We start from the raw sequence: 16,530 nt of genomic DNA, 5'->3' as shown, positions 1-16,530 counted from the left end.
CGATCCCAATACGAAGTTCGCGAACATTAGGGATATCCATCGGGCTCAAATCGAAGCGGGTGAAAAGGAGGTTATCACGGCTGAATCCAGCGACTCTGAATGCCCTAGTGAGGCTGGCAGCTGTATTGTAGTGGGTGTGGTTGAGGATCAATAGTTAATAGTAATGAGGAGGTTGGGTTGTGATCCCATCGTTTTTGTGGTGCCAGAAACAGGGGGGTGCCAGGAAGTGGGTATGTTGACTTAATGCATAAATATGCGTCTTGGAAAAGCAGCAGAGAGGACTTCCAGCGACCGCTCTCTGCCTAACTTTCCTCCCTCTGCGGCGCAGTCATTTCGCGCACACAAACTACTTCGGCTTCTCGTCGAAGATGAAACTCGACCTAGATACATATCAGGTCGCTACGGCGGTGATCTTGCAGTACGAGCAAAGGGCTTTGGAAACGATGAACCTCACTGTTTCGGGTCACATTTGAAAGTAAACACGAGCGCTTGGTTCTTTTGCAAGCTGGATTTACTGGCGGTGAGAATAATTCGGAAGGTTTTGGGCCATGCTGAGTACCCGTGGTACTCATTGAAAATCCTTGTTCTTCTGCAGTGGCATGATGTCTTTCTAACGCTCTCTGCCCAGCAGTAAGAATAATCAATCGTCATATGTTACTCCAAGAATACCGACAGAATTTGCAGCATTTGACGAATTTGCAGCTCTTGTAATGTTCCACTTATTAAGTCACTCAGTGCCGAGAGTATCAGCTTTTGTTCTGCGTACTTGCCGTCAATTACTCTTCTCGCTAACGATTGGCGTTGGAGCAGGCGCTTGAAAGAGCCTTGACAGTGATGCGTCGGACCGTCACATTGCATTTCCGTAGCTGGAATATCACACGTAAATCATTGGCTGCTTGCATGTGAAGCCAACAAGCTGTCCTGCAGCTTACTCTTTTGTGTTCTCTATGGAGAGCCAGGTTGCAGTCTGATACAACACGGTACCAACAAAAGAAGGTGGAACTTTCTCATGCTTCTGGGCCCGCTGACTTACGTAGAACGCAGCATTGGCTGCTTGGGTGGTCCGTTCGGCATACGTGGATGAAGTTGCGATGAGGGGTGCACACTTGGCACGACTAAGCCCAGATGATGATATGTGAGCTGCCGTCGACTCCCCGCATAGAAGTCAGCAGAGCAGATGATGGCTGGCAATTGAAATTGGAACTCGCTGTCGCGCTCTCGGTCTTTCTCTACTTCAATCCTTCCCTATCGCTCTTTCCACTTTGCACCGCTGACCGTTCACGGGAATCTTCCACGCCCGAATTTGAATCATGGCTTTCCTGTTTCTGATCCCGCTGGCGATTTTAGGTATTGCCATCTTCAAGCTGCGGAATGTCGGCCGACGGCCCAAGAACTATCCTCCGGGACCTCCCACGTTACCACTGATCGGAAATTTGCACCAGATTCCACCGACGCAATCGCATCACCAGTTCAAGAAATGGGCTAAAGAGTATGGGTATGTTCAACGGAGCGCTCGCCTACATGGCTGGGAAGTACGAGTAACCATATACTAACTTTGGCGTCTTGGGTAGCCCAGTTTACTCGCTCATTCTCGGCACCAAGGTCATGATTGTGCTCTCGTCCGACCGAGCAGTCAAGGATCTCTTGGACAAACGCAGCAACATCTACTCCTCTCGCACCGATCTCTACCTCGGAAATGTAGTCAGCGGCAATCTCCGCGTTGTCATGATGGTCAGTTATTCGACGCATTTCCAGGATATCAACAAATTTCTGAATTTAGGACTGACGAACACAAGCAATACGGCGAAACCTGGCGCATGATCCGAAAGATATTCCACCAAGTCCTACACATCAATGCCGCCAAGGGCTACGTACCATACCAAGACCTCGAAAGCAAGCAGATGCTATCCGGGTTCCTGGAAGAGCCCGACTCCTTTGTCAATCACATCCGTCGCTTCACGACCTCGCTGACGACGCAGATGGTATTTGGTTTCCGCACAACGAGCATACATGACGAGAAACTGAAGAGGCTGTATCACTGCGTTGAGAAATGGAGCGAGGTCGTGGGTTCCTCTGCGGCTGCTATGCTGGATGTGTACCCACCCCTGAGGAACCTCGGGTTCATGTCGCCCGGGAAAAGATATGCTGAGGCGCTGCATAAGGAAGAGAGGGCTCTGTACGTTGGTCACTGGATGGATGCCAAAGAGCGTGTTCTTAAGGGCACAGCGAAAGTTAGCATTGCCCCATATTCGAGATCGCGTATAGGATACTGACCGATGCTCAGCCCTGTTTCTGCGTAGGCATCGTCGAAAGCCAAAAGACTCTCGGTTTCTCCGACGCCCTGGCCGGCTACATCTCTGGATCCGCGCTTGAGGCTGGTTCGGACACCACCGCATCCACGCTGACTGGCTTCGTCCAAGCCATGGTTCTACATCCATCGGTACAGAGGCAAGCCCAGGACGAGCTGGACCGAATTTGCGGTATTAAGAGACTCCCGAACATGGATGACTGGGACTCGATGCCCTACATACGGGCATGCGTTAAGGAGTCCCTGCGTTGGATGCCGACTGCGATCCTCGGCCTGCCGCACGCCGTCATACAGGACGACGAGTACATGGGCTACAAAATTCCCAAGGGCGCAGGCGTCATGCTGAATGTATGGGCCATCAACATGGACGAGAACCGGTTCGAGAATCCCCGCGCTTTTGACCCTTCTCGTTACGAAGGCGACGAACAGAACTCGTTTGAGTCAGCGATGAATGGCGACGCGTCGAAGCGCGATCACTACGTCTTTGGTGCTGGTCGACGGCTCTGCCAGGGAACGCATATCGCTGATCGATCGCTGTTCCTGAGTATTTCGAGGCTGTTGTGGGCTTTCAGCCTTGAGAAAGCAGTTGATACTGAGGGAAATGAGATTACACCAAACGCGGATGACCTTACTGACGGGTTTCTGGTCCAGCCGAAGCCGTTCCCTGCGAAGATTACGCCGAGGAGTGATGCTCATGCCCAGGTCATCCGAAGGGAGTGGGAGGCGAGTCAGGCGCTTCTGGACGAGAATAAGCAGTGGAAGGAGATCCCGAGCGGAATGGTTTTTGAGTCATTGGTTTCGTTGGATCTCAAGGAATGACCTCATCGTGGACGTTGGGGTTGAACAAACGATCTGTTCAAGAATATTACGGCAGCTCAGATAAACGAATGAACTGTAAAATGGTCTCTCATAATTTGTGGTCTTCGTTAAAGTTGGAAACATCGCCGCGCCCTTGCTTGTAGGCACCGAAGTCTCGTAGTATCGCTCATGCTTTGAACTTCTCGGGGGCCCTCTCCTCCGCCTGATCTTGAGGCACTGCCTTTGCCTTTCCTCTTCCTGGTGCGTTCTCGAACTTGTCCTTCCACTTACCCTCTTGGTTGAACATTGTGAGGCACTGGATCGCTGATGGCTTGCCATATTCTGGGTCAGCACCACCCTCCAGGAGGACCTGCCAGAGTCAGCGTCAGCACTGTGACATGAGAAGTCCTTCCTCCCCATGATTTCTTGTGCAAACTTGCCTCGATTACTGCATCCAGGCCCTTGAAGACAGCGCCCGCGATGGGACTTTGACGCTTGTCATTCAGTCTGTTGGGGTCAGCTCCATGCTGGATCAGGAGCTTGACCACGTCCGCATGACCGTAGTACGCAGCCAACATCAGCTGAATAAGATGTTAGCCGTAAGCTTACTCAACACCTATCGTCAAGGTCTCTGGTTTAGACGCTGAAGACGGCATCCCCCCCCCCCCCCCTCCTCCCACTGAGAAACAGCCGCTAAGGTGAGCATCGCTACGCACCAATGTATCTCCCTTCTCATTCGTCAGGTTCGGCGGCAGCCCATCGAGGATACCTTCCTCAATGACAGCCTTGTTGCCTTCGCGGGCCGCATTGTACATGCTGGCAGCCAACCTGACGGCCTCCAGTGATGGCGAGAACGCCGTAGCGGATGTCAACGCGCTCATGTTTTCTTCTGATGGATGTTTTGAGAACGACGAATTGCGCAATAGTCTCCGAATGAATCTAGCACTTAGTAATGCTGATAGTGATAGTGGTTCCTCGCGGCGGAGCGCAATACTAGAGTGAATAGGATAGGCGAGGTGGTCGCCGGCTTCTGCTAGGTATTCGGTGAGGTCGGAGGGGAATGTTCGAGAAATGCCCGGTTAGTAAGCTGGACTGCTGATTGGCTCGGCTTGTGTTGTGACTCCGTGCATCACCGGAAGCTGTGGCTGCAGAGTCAGAAAACGGTCCCACTTTTTACCTGCTAAGAATAAACTGGGACAAGACGTCTTGTTCTAGGTAGGTACAGTAATTACACAATGCTCGCTTTCGGATTGCCCGAATTGCGATTAGCAGATTGTTCACTCAGCTTTTCTGTGCGTTTACGAAGTTTCCATCTGAGAGACAATATGCGGTTGTTCATTGGGATAGTTAATTGCACAACTGCTGTCAATCGAGTTACCAATGACTGCTGATGTCTAAGCGCAACACTTTTACTGCCAAGGTTAGAATAACACGCTGGATAGACTACTTATTACCTTACTTTGAAAGCAAGGCTCACTTGTATTGCCACCCTTTGTGGCCTAACTCCAACAAACTTCTCTCAACTTGAATACAAACAAGACTTACATGACCAAGGCATGCAATATCCATCAAACTCGACTACCAAAGCAAACTTTAGAGTCTTGAAATCAATTTTACATATACAAACTAGCCGCCTATACTATATGATCATCCTAGTCAGAACATCATAACCAGTGAGACCGTGATAGTTACATTGAAAATAAGGACGATAGCGTTAAGTTTAGAAAAAACTTGTTGTAATAATGTGATATGTCCAGGTCCGAGGCCTAGTGTGTAGAGTAAATTGGTATCCATTATAAGCGTATTGCTAATAGTCGTAGTATCGGCCACGACGAGAATGTCACTACTGGGCTATGATTGCGATGTCGACGTGATCTTCTTATGGTCAAGGCCAGGTACATATTGCCCCGGAGAAGACGCCGCCGTGCTTATCACGCAGCATCGGGGGTAGATCGCATGGGTATACGGATAAGGGCCGAGAACCAACGGATAAGGGCCGAGAACCAGCGGCCGGAGGTGGAGTCTTCACGGCTAACCCAACACAACAGTAACAATGTCACGAGTCAGAGCGCGCAGCCACGATTCTGCAACGAGAGTGGAAAGTTATTGATAGTCAAGCTAGAGTACAAGCTGGGAGATTCCACGTCTATGTGCCGAACAAGAGCGAAGGACAGGGGAAAGGGCACGTAGTAGATAGACGCTTTTGTCTCGGTAGATCATAAGCCGGCCGAGGGGCAACGGAAACGACCGGTCGCGGCCCGCCCCTGGTAGCCGGGAGTGGAACCAGTGTCGTCTCTACCAAGGACCCACGCACTATCATGGATCCAACCCTTCCATAGACCCCACGCGCGATCGTCTCGCCGTCCGGTGCCGGGGAGAGGAGGCAAGCCTGCCGGCCCCGCCATTGCGGTGTAGGACAACCGCAAGCTACAACACGCCTCCCAACGGCCGAGCGGAACGGGCGAGCCCTCATCTCGCCACGCTCTATCCGACAACGAAACAGGTGGGGTGGTTTCCGGCGGCAGCCTTCGAACGGCAGCCGCTATCGAAGAGGAAGGCGGGCTTCTGGTTGAAGGAGGCAGTTTTCGGGCAGCTGCAGTCCTTCAGGATAGTGCACCACGGCGACATGCAGGTGTACTCGGACTGATCCTTATCGCCGTTGCCGAATCTATAGTGGCAGGCGAGGTAACCCGCGCCGCAGACCTTGCGGGCCTCGAGCTGCTGTAAGGCGCCTTCGGGCTCGGCGACGGACCCCGCGACGGGCCCCGCGAGCACCGGGGCGAGAGCAGCGGCGAGGGCGACCAATGTGGCGGGCAGCATAGTGGCGTAGTAAGAGATCGGAGGAGTGTTTGAAAAGCAAGGCGTACGAAGCAAACACCGGTAGGAGAGTGAAGGTAGGAGGAATAAGGTAGAGTAGACGAGGCCTGAGCGATGAGGGAGTCAGAGAGCACTTTGGGAGCGTCGAAGCCCCCCTTTATATCTCTTCTTCTCTCTAACGGCACAGGTACAGTATTTCGTCGTCCCAAGATGCGGACGCCGCGGCCCACGAGGGCTGCACATTGAGCGTTTCGAGCGAAGTCGTCCACGCGCAGAGGAGGGCGTATGCAAGGGCAATCGGACGGGCAGCGAGAAGCCGTCCGCGGCGAGGCTGGACATAGCCATCGGCCATTGGGCGTAAACGAAGTAGATCATAGAAGCGGAGGGTATAGTCCAAGAAGTCTAACCGGCGACTTAGCCTGCATAGAAGCCTAAGGGGAAACTGCGGACCGGTTCATAGAAGACTAATAGGCCCCTAGTCGTAGCGGCCAGTAACACGAGGGCTATGAGTAGAAAGACGCACGTCTTGAGCGGCTATCTAGACGAAATAGGCGGTAGCGTATAGGCCAGACCCTGGCGTCAAGATCGTTGGCTAAGTTGCGGTGCATTTTGATAACTAGGTTCCGTACAAGTAAGACCGAGGAGGAGGTCTGTTTTAGGCTAAAGCTGCGCCGGGGGACTCCAAAGAGCAAAAGTCTACGGATATGGTCTGATGATAATTAAACACAGTTCTGACCACATTTCGGCTGGCGTGGGATGGGCGAGACCGGGGATGGCGATACCTTGGTTTTTCAAAGAGGCCGACGGTGAACGAGGCGTGCCGGCGGAACCAATGGAGGCAGGAACGATTCTCGACCGGTTATAAAAGGAGGGGAGGAGCGCGCTATCGAGGTTGGGTAGATCTTGAGCACAACAGTCAAGCACGCCGTATAGTTTCCGGCAGCCCCTACTTTCCTACTCTAACTGAATATACAACCTTACTGTAAATCCCCGCCTTCAACGACCACACCAACCACCCGCAGACGTCAATATGGTTAGCTCGTGGAAGATGACGGCCAGCCTGCTGGCCGGCCTCGCAGCGATGGCCGCGGCGCGGAAGTGCCCGGCAGGACTGATCAAGTGCATCTACGTTGGGTCGGACGACGAATGCTACAACATATGCACGCCTCTGATAGGAGAGTGCACATGTCCTCCGACGAAGTCGTTCCCCAGCTTAGGCAACGGGCCGCCGGTGACGTTGCCCAACACGGACTCGGGATGCACGACGAAGCAGGCTATCAAGGGGTGGAAGCAATGTAAGGAAGAGAGCCCTTCGGTTCAAGAGGCAAGGCTAACAGCAAATCTAGGCTAGGCGAATACCGGGAAGAAGCAGCAGACCGGCGTCCACAGTGAAGGAGAGAAGATGGAGCGAGGGAAAGAGGAGGGGGAGGGCTGAGGGCTGCCCCGTCGTTGTCCTCCGCCATTCCGTAGCATCGTGTGTGATGGTCCTGTCAAATAGCCTACCAGAGTAACACGACGGGCTGTAGAAGAGTTGATAAAAAATAAATAAAAAATAAAGTTTTTTTTTTTTTTTGAAGTGTAGTATTCGTCGTCGGACCGCGCCGGGACACGTGCAACCGTATACAACTATAGGCCGAAGCCATCCACCGCCCCGCTCTATGCCCGTTTGCCCAACTAGCCAAGTTCAACAAGGTTGCGTGGCGGCTTCGATTGGATATGACCTTACATAGACCTACTCGTTCTTCATCAAGCCACCTACCTACCCTACTTTAGTACTGACCACGACGCATTCCTGACTAAAGACGCCTTTTTAGCAACTATATGACCTCTTTCTCATGAGGTAGAATACCAAAGCAGGCCTTACGTCTTCCCTCTTCTGTTATTATATAACACCTGCTACATCTAGTAAACCATATTACCAATATAACATGTTTTACGTACTTATTAAGTTAGACCGATCACCTCTACCCTTCAACCCCCCTCTCCACAAACCCGCTACATCTAGCAGTGCTACACGCAATGATGGCTAATCTTCCTTACCATCAACAGATCGTGCACTTAGCTATCAAAGGTATTTGCAAAGTTCTCATCCGAGAGGCAGTTTTCGGGTCCCGATTTCCATAGTTGACTGCACTGCTATTGTCAATCGAGTTGCCAATGACTGATGACGTTAAAGCGCAACAGGAATGATATGTTGGATGGACTAAACTTCCCAAAGTAGTATACCTTGTAGAGCTCACATGTGTTACTTACTCCCTTTCTAACGCATCTCACAAATGTGTCGTTGTAGGTTTCTCAGGCGACCCGGCACGAGAAACTAACCCAAGGAGATGTGAAAAGCACGGGAATAGGTATTTAACTGATGGAGCTCCGTAAATGGACTTGATTGCTACTTTTGTTGGCTAGGTTCCTTGGACGCCTGATGACCTTCCTGCAAACTTATCTCAAGGCGACATTCCTGTAAGGGAAGAGAAGAGGATACTCAGGGCTCGGGTTTGGTCGCTGTAGCTCGGCTAAGGTGCATACATTCTATCTTTTAAGTAAACCCCGGATGGTAGTCGTAAATCTCCTCGGGCATCTGCCCTGGGAGATACTCCAACTGATCCATAATGCTCTTATAATCGCCAACTTTCGAGATGTCATATGCAGACGCCCTCACCACGTCTGGCGGTGATGCCCGTGCATGCACCAGAACTTTCCGTGTCTCTATGTAAGGTGAACGCTAGTTGAAAGACACACAGGATATTTGTCTATGTTACTGGATACTGGTAAGAGCGGGCAAAATGATGGCAACCTCCAGCGCGTATCGTCGAGCAACTGTCTTTCTCTAGCAGAGCGAAGATGTGTAAACTGTAGTTTGTTTTGCGTTATGAGAGCGGCACTTGAGTTGAAAAGAATCACCCTCTACTTTGACTTGCGTTGGCGCATGAGATGGTCCCAGTTGCGAGCCTTACTCCTCCACAGCCCAGAAATCTTTCCGCGAGCCCGAGGGCTCTCAGACAGGTACTGCATCATGGACGCGGCATACTCAGCCTGCTTCAAGCTCATCTTGGCAACGAATTCCGGATGGGACTCCAAAGCGTGATGATGACGGACAAGGAGATCCCAATGGCAGTGTTCGCAGAATCGTGCGACCATGTCATCTCGGAATTTGGCCTGGACTGGATGATCGACGTCGAGCGTGTCAAAGGCCCTCGCAAAGGCATCGAAGCAGCGGTCGACTTCTGCGCCGTCCGCCTCTGGGGCCAGGAGGTAGATGTGTGCAGTCAATATATTGAAGCTGAGAACGGACCTTGCACTGCTCAGTAGCTCCTTATTTTGGAGAAAGTCGAGGAGCTGATAAAGCTTGACGAGGCGCGTCCAGTCGGCGACGTGCAGGAAATGGGCAATCGACATGATGCCAAACGTACCCCCGTGCTCGGGTGTCTTGTTGAATTGTCGATGTGCAAAGCCCAGGTACAAGAACATTAGATCAGCGTCAACATCAAGCATGCGGATGGTGGACCTCTTCGATTCTTGGAAATTGTGGCTCAGGCAGGCTCTGAAGAAGTCGGAATGCCTAGTGAGGAGGGATTTCTGGACAACAAAGGACTTGTCGTTGGCACACTCGAGGACAATGCGAACTTGGTCGCCGTCATCCCCGCTACTGCCAGTTGTTAGGGATACTTTTGTCAGAAAGATCGATCAGGGCGCAATACCTAATGGGGAAAAGAACGTCTCTGTCTTGATCCATTGTGGCTTTCCGTGTATCGTGTATTCTGTATTGTTTTGTTTTCAAAGTTGAGAACGGCCCGATTGAGTAACGATACATTTAGTGTCCCTCAGAGAGACGGAAAGTAGGAAGAATCTATAAGAGAGAAATGAGTTGATGGAGGAAGGCCGCGCATATCCAGTGTATTTTTGCCATCTCCGATCAAAGAAGCTGGAGCGTTCCAAAAAAGAGAGCTACCTTGGGTATTTCTAATAACTGCCTCTGCTACTGGACCTCGATATCGAGACACCATAGTCGTGCTCAAGTGGGGCTGGGCACCCTGATGTCAACTTCCAGGTCTAACGTCGGTGGAAGTACAGCCTGGCGGCGGCAGTCACGCTGACGCACGAGGCAGTATACCACTTGATGGGTCAGCAGACTTTTCCTTGAGCTCAAAGGGTTACATCAGGTGTCGTTTCTATTAGGTGTGTAGTCTCCCTAGGGTTCATTCGTTGGCAACATTTGTTAAATCTGAACTACATGTACTCTCGAACTAGAAGAGTATTTACTCGGCAATACTCTTCCTGACAGATCAAGCCTTCTATCATGACCCATCAGCATCATGGAAATATTCACAGATCCCAACATCGAAAAAGGACCACCAAACGATGTTGAAAAAACACATCCATTCTACACTTGCATTGACCATATCCTTAATCCCATTTTCCGGGTTCTTGTGTCAGTTATTTCCTGTTGAATATGGCATACCTTAGTATACTGCTAATCCTCTCATTTAGTCCATTCGCTATCCCAGGATACACCTTTACACTGAACGAAGTTCTGAAATCACTCGAAAATAAGCATGCGTTTTCGATATTATTGTAGGCTGGTGGAATCATGTTTGTGAGTTGGCTTTGGGCCACTGTATAGCTCTTTGAACACCGCATCTCGAGGTCGAAGGCAACGGTGGACACTAGTTCGGTTGATGGACTGTAAGATGTCGTCCAGTCGGAAGGAATGGAACGCAACGCCGTTTTCGGAGGGTTCAAACTTCATGAGTGGGGATTCGAGGAAATACAGAAGTGATTTCGTCGTCTAGGCATGGTTTGGCTAAGTGTAATCAAAGTGATCACGAGTCTCAATCTCTGAGTAACCAGTATCATTCCAACGAATTCCGTTGGTGATTAATACCATCATCTTGCCCATCTTTGTCCGCATATTCGCATAGATTTGCTACCTGACAGCAGAGACTCTGTCGATAATCGTACGGAAACGAACAAGGACTCGAGGTTATCGGTATAGCCTCGATTGAAGACCGAACCGTCTTACCAAGCAGCTGGAGGCCATAAGGCATACCGAGTTTCAAAACGCTTTTGTTGTATTCAGGGGTATCAAATGCACCATATCTACCATCCCAACAATACTCCCCCCTCACTTCGCTCTAACCTTTCTAATGACAACCTTCGCCCCGTCAAGCTCCCACCCAACACCGTGATCCCTCGTCAACGACTCCCATCCCTGGCCCGAACACTTCTCCAACCACTCCCGATCAACGCCCAAATACGTCCTTCCAAAGCACTTCAGCACATGCGTCCGCACATCCGCCTCAGCAAACTCGAGCAACTTGGCCCGGTGCCCGTCCACGCTCCCCTGCACCCTCCGAAACGCAACATAATTATCGTGCGCCAGCGCCGCCAGCACCGCATCCACCTTTGCATCGCGCAGCTTATACCTATGCCGAATCGCATACGCCTCAGCCAAATCTGCCCTTCGACACGCCGCGTCGAGGACGAGGTACGACAACACCTCCTGCAGCTCTACACTGGTGAGGTTGCGCGCCGGGTGGATCGTGCGTAGGACGTGGAGGATGGCCGGGTGGTATGATTCTGGGTGCTTGACGAGGACCGAGAGGCGGATGTTGAAGAGGTATGCCTGGATCGCGAAGTCGTCTACGCGTTTCGAGGCCACGATGCCCTCGCGGAGCTTGCGGAGGGCCATCATCACGTCCGATAGAGCCTTTGTGCTGGAGGGGTCGTCGAGGAGCCTCGGGGAGGCAGCGGGGGAGACGGAGGGGTAGTCTGCGATGTCGAGGGAGGCGAAGCGGCGGAGGAGTTCGTCGCGCTCGCCGGCGTCGGAGCAGAATGTCATGTAACGTTCGACGATTTTTGTGTAGTATTGTTCTTGCGTCTTGAAGGTTAGGAGTCTGGGTGAACGCATAAGTTAGCATAGGTTCGTGGAGAACGGGGCCGAGAGTTGCAGGCCATACCTTGTGTCACCCTTTGAAGGAAGGCCGTAACTGTCGAGAGGATCCATATCGACGGGCTTGAGTCTTCCCCACGGCCCTGAATGTGAGCGGCCTCCTCTGCCGGGACCAGCAGCAGCACCACCGCCGCCGCCCCCTCTTACTATGCCTCCTCCTCTCCCTCCACCTCTTCCGCCGCGAAACCCTCTGTTACCACCTCCTCTCCAATCTCCTCCTCCTCCTGCATAACCTCCCCCTCCTCCTCGACCTCCTCGACCTCCGCTTGTTGACATGGCTGTAGACTGGTGGGCTTTGAAGCTTGGCACGGCGGGATGTAGGGACGGCCTGGCGCAGGAGGTATGTCGTCAAAACAGAGACGGAGACATCCCACCTTCCCCCTTATCTTATCTAATCCCCAAACCGGGGCGCCAAGGCTCGAGCTTGGGGTGCCACTAGAACGTCACTTCCACGAATTGATATGAGGATTCAGAATGCTCTTTCTAATGTGCATATTGTACCTGTTCTGCTACTCCAATGGTTTACTCAAACATTCAGCCCACGAGAAGTCGACTTCATTGCAGCCCATTGGCCTTGAAGTTTGACTCGTTGGAGCTATGTCATCCGATGCTTCCAGCGAGTCCATCACCCGGACCCGATGGCTCTTACCCCACTACCGGTACCTCGTCACCTCGTCTAGGGCCGGGAATGAGAACCGCGGGGAACCTCGGCAGCCCAGGGGTCTTCACCTTGGAGCTCCAATGGCATTTCAACCCTTGTACAATTGTTCCTCAGATCTCACTTCCGTCTTTGGAATTATATACTGCATAGCATCATATCGCCACTTGAGCTTGACAAGCTTCTAAATCACCACATCAATCAATTGAAGACAAGTCAACTACTTTGAGACCATCGCCAACATGTCGGACCGCGTAGCGCAAATCGCATCTCACCTGAACTACCCCAAGGGTATGCTCGCCGGCCAAGTCGCCATCATCACCGGCAGCGGACAGGGAATTGGCGCCGAAGCAGCGCGCCTCTTTGCCAACGAGGGCGCAAAGGTGGTCGTCTCCGACATTGACGGCAGTACGGCTCTCCAGTTTCTTTCCCCCAACAATTGCTCAGCACTGACGTATTGAAACAGAAAAGGCGCAGCAAGTCGCAGACAGCATCACCGCCGCAGGCGGCCAAGCCATCAGCGTGCCCGGCGACATGCTCTCGGCAGACTACATCACCACCCTCGTCGCCAAAGCAGCAGAGTTCGGCGGCGGCAAGATCCACCACATTGTCAACAACGCCGGCTACACCTGGGACGGCGTCATCCACAAGATGACGGACAAGCAGTGGGACACCATCATCGCGCTGCACTCCACGGCCCCGTTCCGCCTCGTCCGCGCCGCGGCGCCCTATTTCCGCGTGAAGGACGGCGAGAACCGCTGCGTCGTCAACATCAGCTCTACCTCGGGCGTCCACGGCAACGCGGGCCAGGCCAACTACGCCATGGCGAAAGCCGGTGTTACGGGCTTGACCAAGACGATTGCTAAGGAGTGGGGCCCTGCGTTTGGTGTGAGGGCGAATACTGTTGCGTTTGGGTTCATCAAGACGCGGTTGACGGATGCCAAGGAGAAGGGTGCGTTTATCACCGGGCCGGATGGTGAGAAGATTGCGCTGGGAATCCCACAGGCGCAGAAAGCGACTGGGGCGGCTGAGCAGGATGCGCATGCTGATATTCCGCTGCGGAGGCCTGGCTCGCCTACTGAGGCTGCTTCTGCGGTGCTTGCTGTGGTTAGTCCGCTGTTTAGCTATGTGAGCGGCCAGACGATCATGGTAACTGGTGGCCGGAACATGTAACAAGCTGTGTTCGGAGTGGATGTAGTCAGCAATTGTTGGGCATATGGCGGCCCCCTTCACATGACTGAACAAAATTGTAGATTTCATGCGACTTGTTCATAATTAGGTATCGGTACTTTGGATTCCCGTCGTCCCCCAACGCCCAATTCATGCCAAATGTGTCCAGCAGCAAACAAAAACTCTCGGTATCGTATCACTTCTAATTTTCTTCTCCCGTTCCCTTTCCCATGGTCATTCTTCCACTTCCCAAGGAGACTCCTCCCTTAGACCTTGGCCCACAGCGACAACACACCCTTGGCGTACTCGACAATCTCGTCACCACCAAGCTTGCTGTCACCGTAAACGCGGTCGACAAAGGTAATGGGCACCTCGGCAACAGAGCACCCCATAGCCTTGGCGCGCACCATCATCTCCATCTGGAACGTGTATCCCTTGCTCTCGGTGCTCGAGATGACCTTGTCCAGGACGCTCTTCTTGTAGAGGCGGAAGCTGCCCGTCAGATCGCTGACGCCGGGGCGCAGAACGGTGTCGGCGAAGAGGTTGGCGCCGCGGGAGACGAACTTGCGCTTGAGGTCCCAGCCGTAGACGCCGCCGTTGCCGGCGTAGCGAGTGCCGGTAACGATGTCGTAGTTACCCTCCTTTTGGCGGGCGACCATCTGGGGGATGAACTTGGGGTGGTGAGAGAAGTCGGCGTCCATGATGATGACGAAGTTGCCGGTGACGAACTGCAGGCCGTGGACGTAGGCGGTTCCCAGGCCCAGCTTGCCGGTGCGGGTTTTGAGGATGACGTGCGGGGCGTAGGCTTTGACGAGCTGGTTGGCGACTTCTTGGGTGCCGTCGGGAGAGCCGTCGTCTACGATGATGAGTTCCCATTCGAGCTTGCTGTTGTGAGGCATGTGCGTTAGTATACTTATTTCCAGGCAAGGTTTTCTATAGAGACGATATATATCTGGGTTGAAGGGAAGGATCGCACTTACTGCTGGGTGAAGGTGCGGTTCAGCAACCAGGCGACGATGGGCAGATTGCGACGCTCATTGTAGGTAGGCAGGATGACCGAGTACTTGTTGGTTGCCATTGCTGCGGTCGGAGAAAGGTTTCGGTATTGAAGAAAGGGGGGATATCGAAGAGAATAGAGACACAATAAGTCGAGCTTGGCTTGGCGGAAAGGAACGTGGTGAAGTTGGCTGCGCGTTTGAAGCTTCACGGCGATGGATGCTGTCTGTCCTTTGGCGGTGGAATGCCATTTGGCACCTTGAGTGGATGATGACTAAGCTCCATTCAGCCCCTGAAATCTAGGGGGGGACCACAGGGCGGGACACTGGAGCCCCAGACATCACCACCTGGCACCACTGCACATCAGCTTCGGGTTGCCTTTACACTTCTTCATTGCCAACAAAACTGTCAATTGTTGCACCTACCAAACGAAGCACTCTCAGTAATTAAGATAAATTAAACCACAAAGGTTGATTACAATCTGGGCGATTCTCTTTTGCGCTATATTTCGACAGCTTGCCGCCCAAGCTTCTTACCCGAATTGGACTAAAGCTTCAAATCTTGACTACCTTTGCATGGAAGGAACCAACCATTGCATACATACATACCTTCCCTACCAAGTTACCTATGAGGCGGCCATCGATATGAAAGCCGTCCATGATGGAGAAGATGGCATTTAAATTTGATCGTTTCCTATCCACTTTGAAAAGTGTCTGTTGCAGCTCCGAGAGAACTATTGGTTTATGCTGCGACTTGGAAGAGCCTCTGAACTTCTTCCATCAGCCAAGGTGAAAGCTGCCTGGATTTGCTGATGAGTGAATACCTTCTTCGCAAGTCGGTATTGCATTGGGGTTAGGAGTGGAGGCTGTTATAAAGGATGGAAGAGACAAGTTGTGCCGATTTGTTGAATTAATCAAAAGCAGGAATCACAAACATCTACGGGCACGAAAATTTTCTTGACAATACAATGGAGAATGTCTGCAAGACTTCCGTCTACACTTATACATACGTCTGCCTCAAATGAGTTTCCGGGGTAAAATCATCGATCAGAGATGGCGTGCAGCATGTCCAGAAAGCTCAGACGTGGTTCTTTCCTTGCGAGGTGCTGATTGGCTGACATAATATCGGTTGGCTAAAGGTGGAGATGATGCTCTGCTCTCACGGCCAGCCATTGGTTCTTCCCCGCATCCGCCTTGCTGCACCACCGCGACGCTGCAGTTCTGCCCTGGCAAGCGTCGCCCGCCAGCCAGGAATCGATCGCATCCCATCGGGAATTGTAGAGTGAAGTGAGCTTGCGCTTCCTCTGTACAGTGTGTCTATGATGGGTGTACACGGTCTGACTGGTTTGACTGACCATCTTCCCATTCTTCGCGTTACAAGACGTTGAGACGGACCTGCAATACCGTCTTCTCAACGCCAAAGCGCTCTGTGCCTCTTTCGTGCTGAAAGATGGCATTCAAAGCATCCGAGAAACCACTCATGAGATGCCGTTGAACGGTAGCAATGGCAGCACACATGGAAGACCGTTAAACTCCAGCTGCTCTCATCGGCGTCTGCTCGCCTCAGCAGACTCGACCCAAAACACTCAGCTTGCCAGCTCTACCCATTGACTAAGCCTCTTTCGGATTAACCGGATCTTAACCGGGCCTTAGCTCCCTTTCGCCAGCCCTGTAACATCCCAAGATCGCCAGTTTTGGCCATCGGCGTCCGTGGAGCTCGCAGTCACGTCAGATTGACATGACGGTCCAAGGTTCCTCTCCACCCAATGTGCCGCGAGGGGAACCTTGCTTCTCCCGGCCTTCTCCTTGCAAGCTCACAGCTTCACTCTCGTCG

At 52.4% G+C, this 16,530-nt stretch overlaps 8 protein-coding genes across 8 annotated transcripts; 3 read left to right on the top strand and 5 right to left on the bottom strand.

The window, feature by feature from the left end:
* Positions 1-1,310: 1,310 nt before the first annotated feature.
* Positions 1,311-3,127, top strand: CTAM01_13773 (cytochrome P450; the record flags this gene model as incomplete). Its single annotated transcript, XM_060529775.1, has 4 exons — positions 1,311-1,495; positions 1,572-1,731; positions 1,797-2,231; positions 2,285-3,127. The coding sequence occupies 4 exons, from the start codon at positions 1,311-1,313 to the stop codon at positions 3,125-3,127; spliced, it is 1,623 nt and encodes a 540-aa protein (XP_060375688.1).
* A 166-nt stretch (positions 3,128-3,293) lies between these two features.
* Positions 3,294-4,137, bottom strand: CTAM01_13772 (uncharacterized protein; the record flags this gene model as incomplete). Its single annotated transcript, XM_060529774.1, has 3 exons — positions 3,294-3,476; positions 3,556-3,687; positions 3,823-4,137. Coding segments are annotated over 3 exons (630 nt in total), but the record flags the coding sequence as incomplete, so codon positions are not given.
* A 1,453-nt stretch (positions 4,138-5,590) lies between these two features.
* On the bottom strand, positions 5,591-5,926 carry CTAM01_13771 (uncharacterized protein; the record flags this gene model as incomplete). Its single annotated transcript, XM_060529773.1, has 1 exon — positions 5,591-5,926. One exon carries the CDS (start codon positions 5,924-5,926, stop codon positions 5,591-5,593), a length of 336 nt encoding a protein of 111 aa, XP_060375686.1.
* A 1,027-nt stretch (positions 5,927-6,953) lies between these two features.
* CTAM01_13770 (uncharacterized protein) lies at positions 6,954-7,315 on the top strand (the record flags this gene model as incomplete). The annotated part of the gene is made up of 2 exons (XM_060529772.1): positions 6,954-7,218; positions 7,275-7,315. 2 exons carry the CDS (start codon positions 6,954-6,956, stop codon positions 7,313-7,315), a joined length of 306 nt encoding a protein of 101 aa, XP_060375685.1.
* Positions 7,316-8,827: 1,512 nt separating this feature from the next.
* On the bottom strand, positions 8,828-9,656 carry CTAM01_13769 (uncharacterized protein; the record flags this gene model as incomplete). The annotated part of the gene is made up of 2 exons (XM_060529771.1): positions 8,828-9,569; positions 9,622-9,656. The coding sequence occupies 2 exons, from the start codon at positions 9,654-9,656 to the stop codon at positions 8,828-8,830; spliced, it is 777 nt and encodes a 258-aa protein (XP_060375684.1).
* A 1,389-nt stretch (positions 9,657-11,045) lies between these two features.
* CTAM01_13768 (uncharacterized protein) lies at positions 11,046-12,149 on the bottom strand (the record flags this gene model as incomplete). Its single annotated transcript, XM_060529770.1, has 2 exons — positions 11,046-11,817; positions 11,881-12,149. The coding sequence occupies 2 exons, from the start codon at positions 12,147-12,149 to the stop codon at positions 11,046-11,048; spliced, it is 1,041 nt and encodes a 346-aa protein (XP_060375683.1).
* A 624-nt stretch (positions 12,150-12,773) lies between these two features.
* CTAM01_13767 (short-chain dehydrogenase) lies at positions 12,774-13,704 on the top strand (the record flags this gene model as incomplete). Its single annotated transcript, XM_060529769.1, has 2 exons — positions 12,774-12,939; positions 12,998-13,704. 2 exons carry the CDS (start codon positions 12,774-12,776, stop codon positions 13,702-13,704), a joined length of 873 nt encoding a protein of 290 aa, XP_060375682.1.
* Positions 13,705-13,967: 263 nt separating this feature from the next.
* On the bottom strand, positions 13,968-14,779 carry CTAM01_13766 (dolichol-phosphate mannosyltransferase; the record flags this gene model as incomplete). Its single annotated transcript, XM_060529768.1, has 2 exons — positions 13,968-14,586; positions 14,682-14,779. 2 exons carry the CDS (start codon positions 14,777-14,779, stop codon positions 13,968-13,970), a joined length of 717 nt encoding a protein of 238 aa, XP_060375681.1.
* Positions 14,780-16,530: the final 1,751 nt, after the last annotated feature.

The sequence above is a fragment of the Colletotrichum tamarilloi genome (assembly GCF_030869305.1).
Source record: "Colletotrichum tamarilloi strain Tom-12 chromosome Unknown Scaffold_104.1, whole genome shotgun sequence".
Classification (NCBI taxonomy): domain Eukaryota; kingdom Fungi; phylum Ascomycota; class Sordariomycetes; order Glomerellales; family Glomerellaceae; genus Colletotrichum; species Colletotrichum tamarilloi.
Note: the sequence above shows the minus strand (reverse complement) of the source record. Positions and strands in the feature narration are given on the sequence as shown.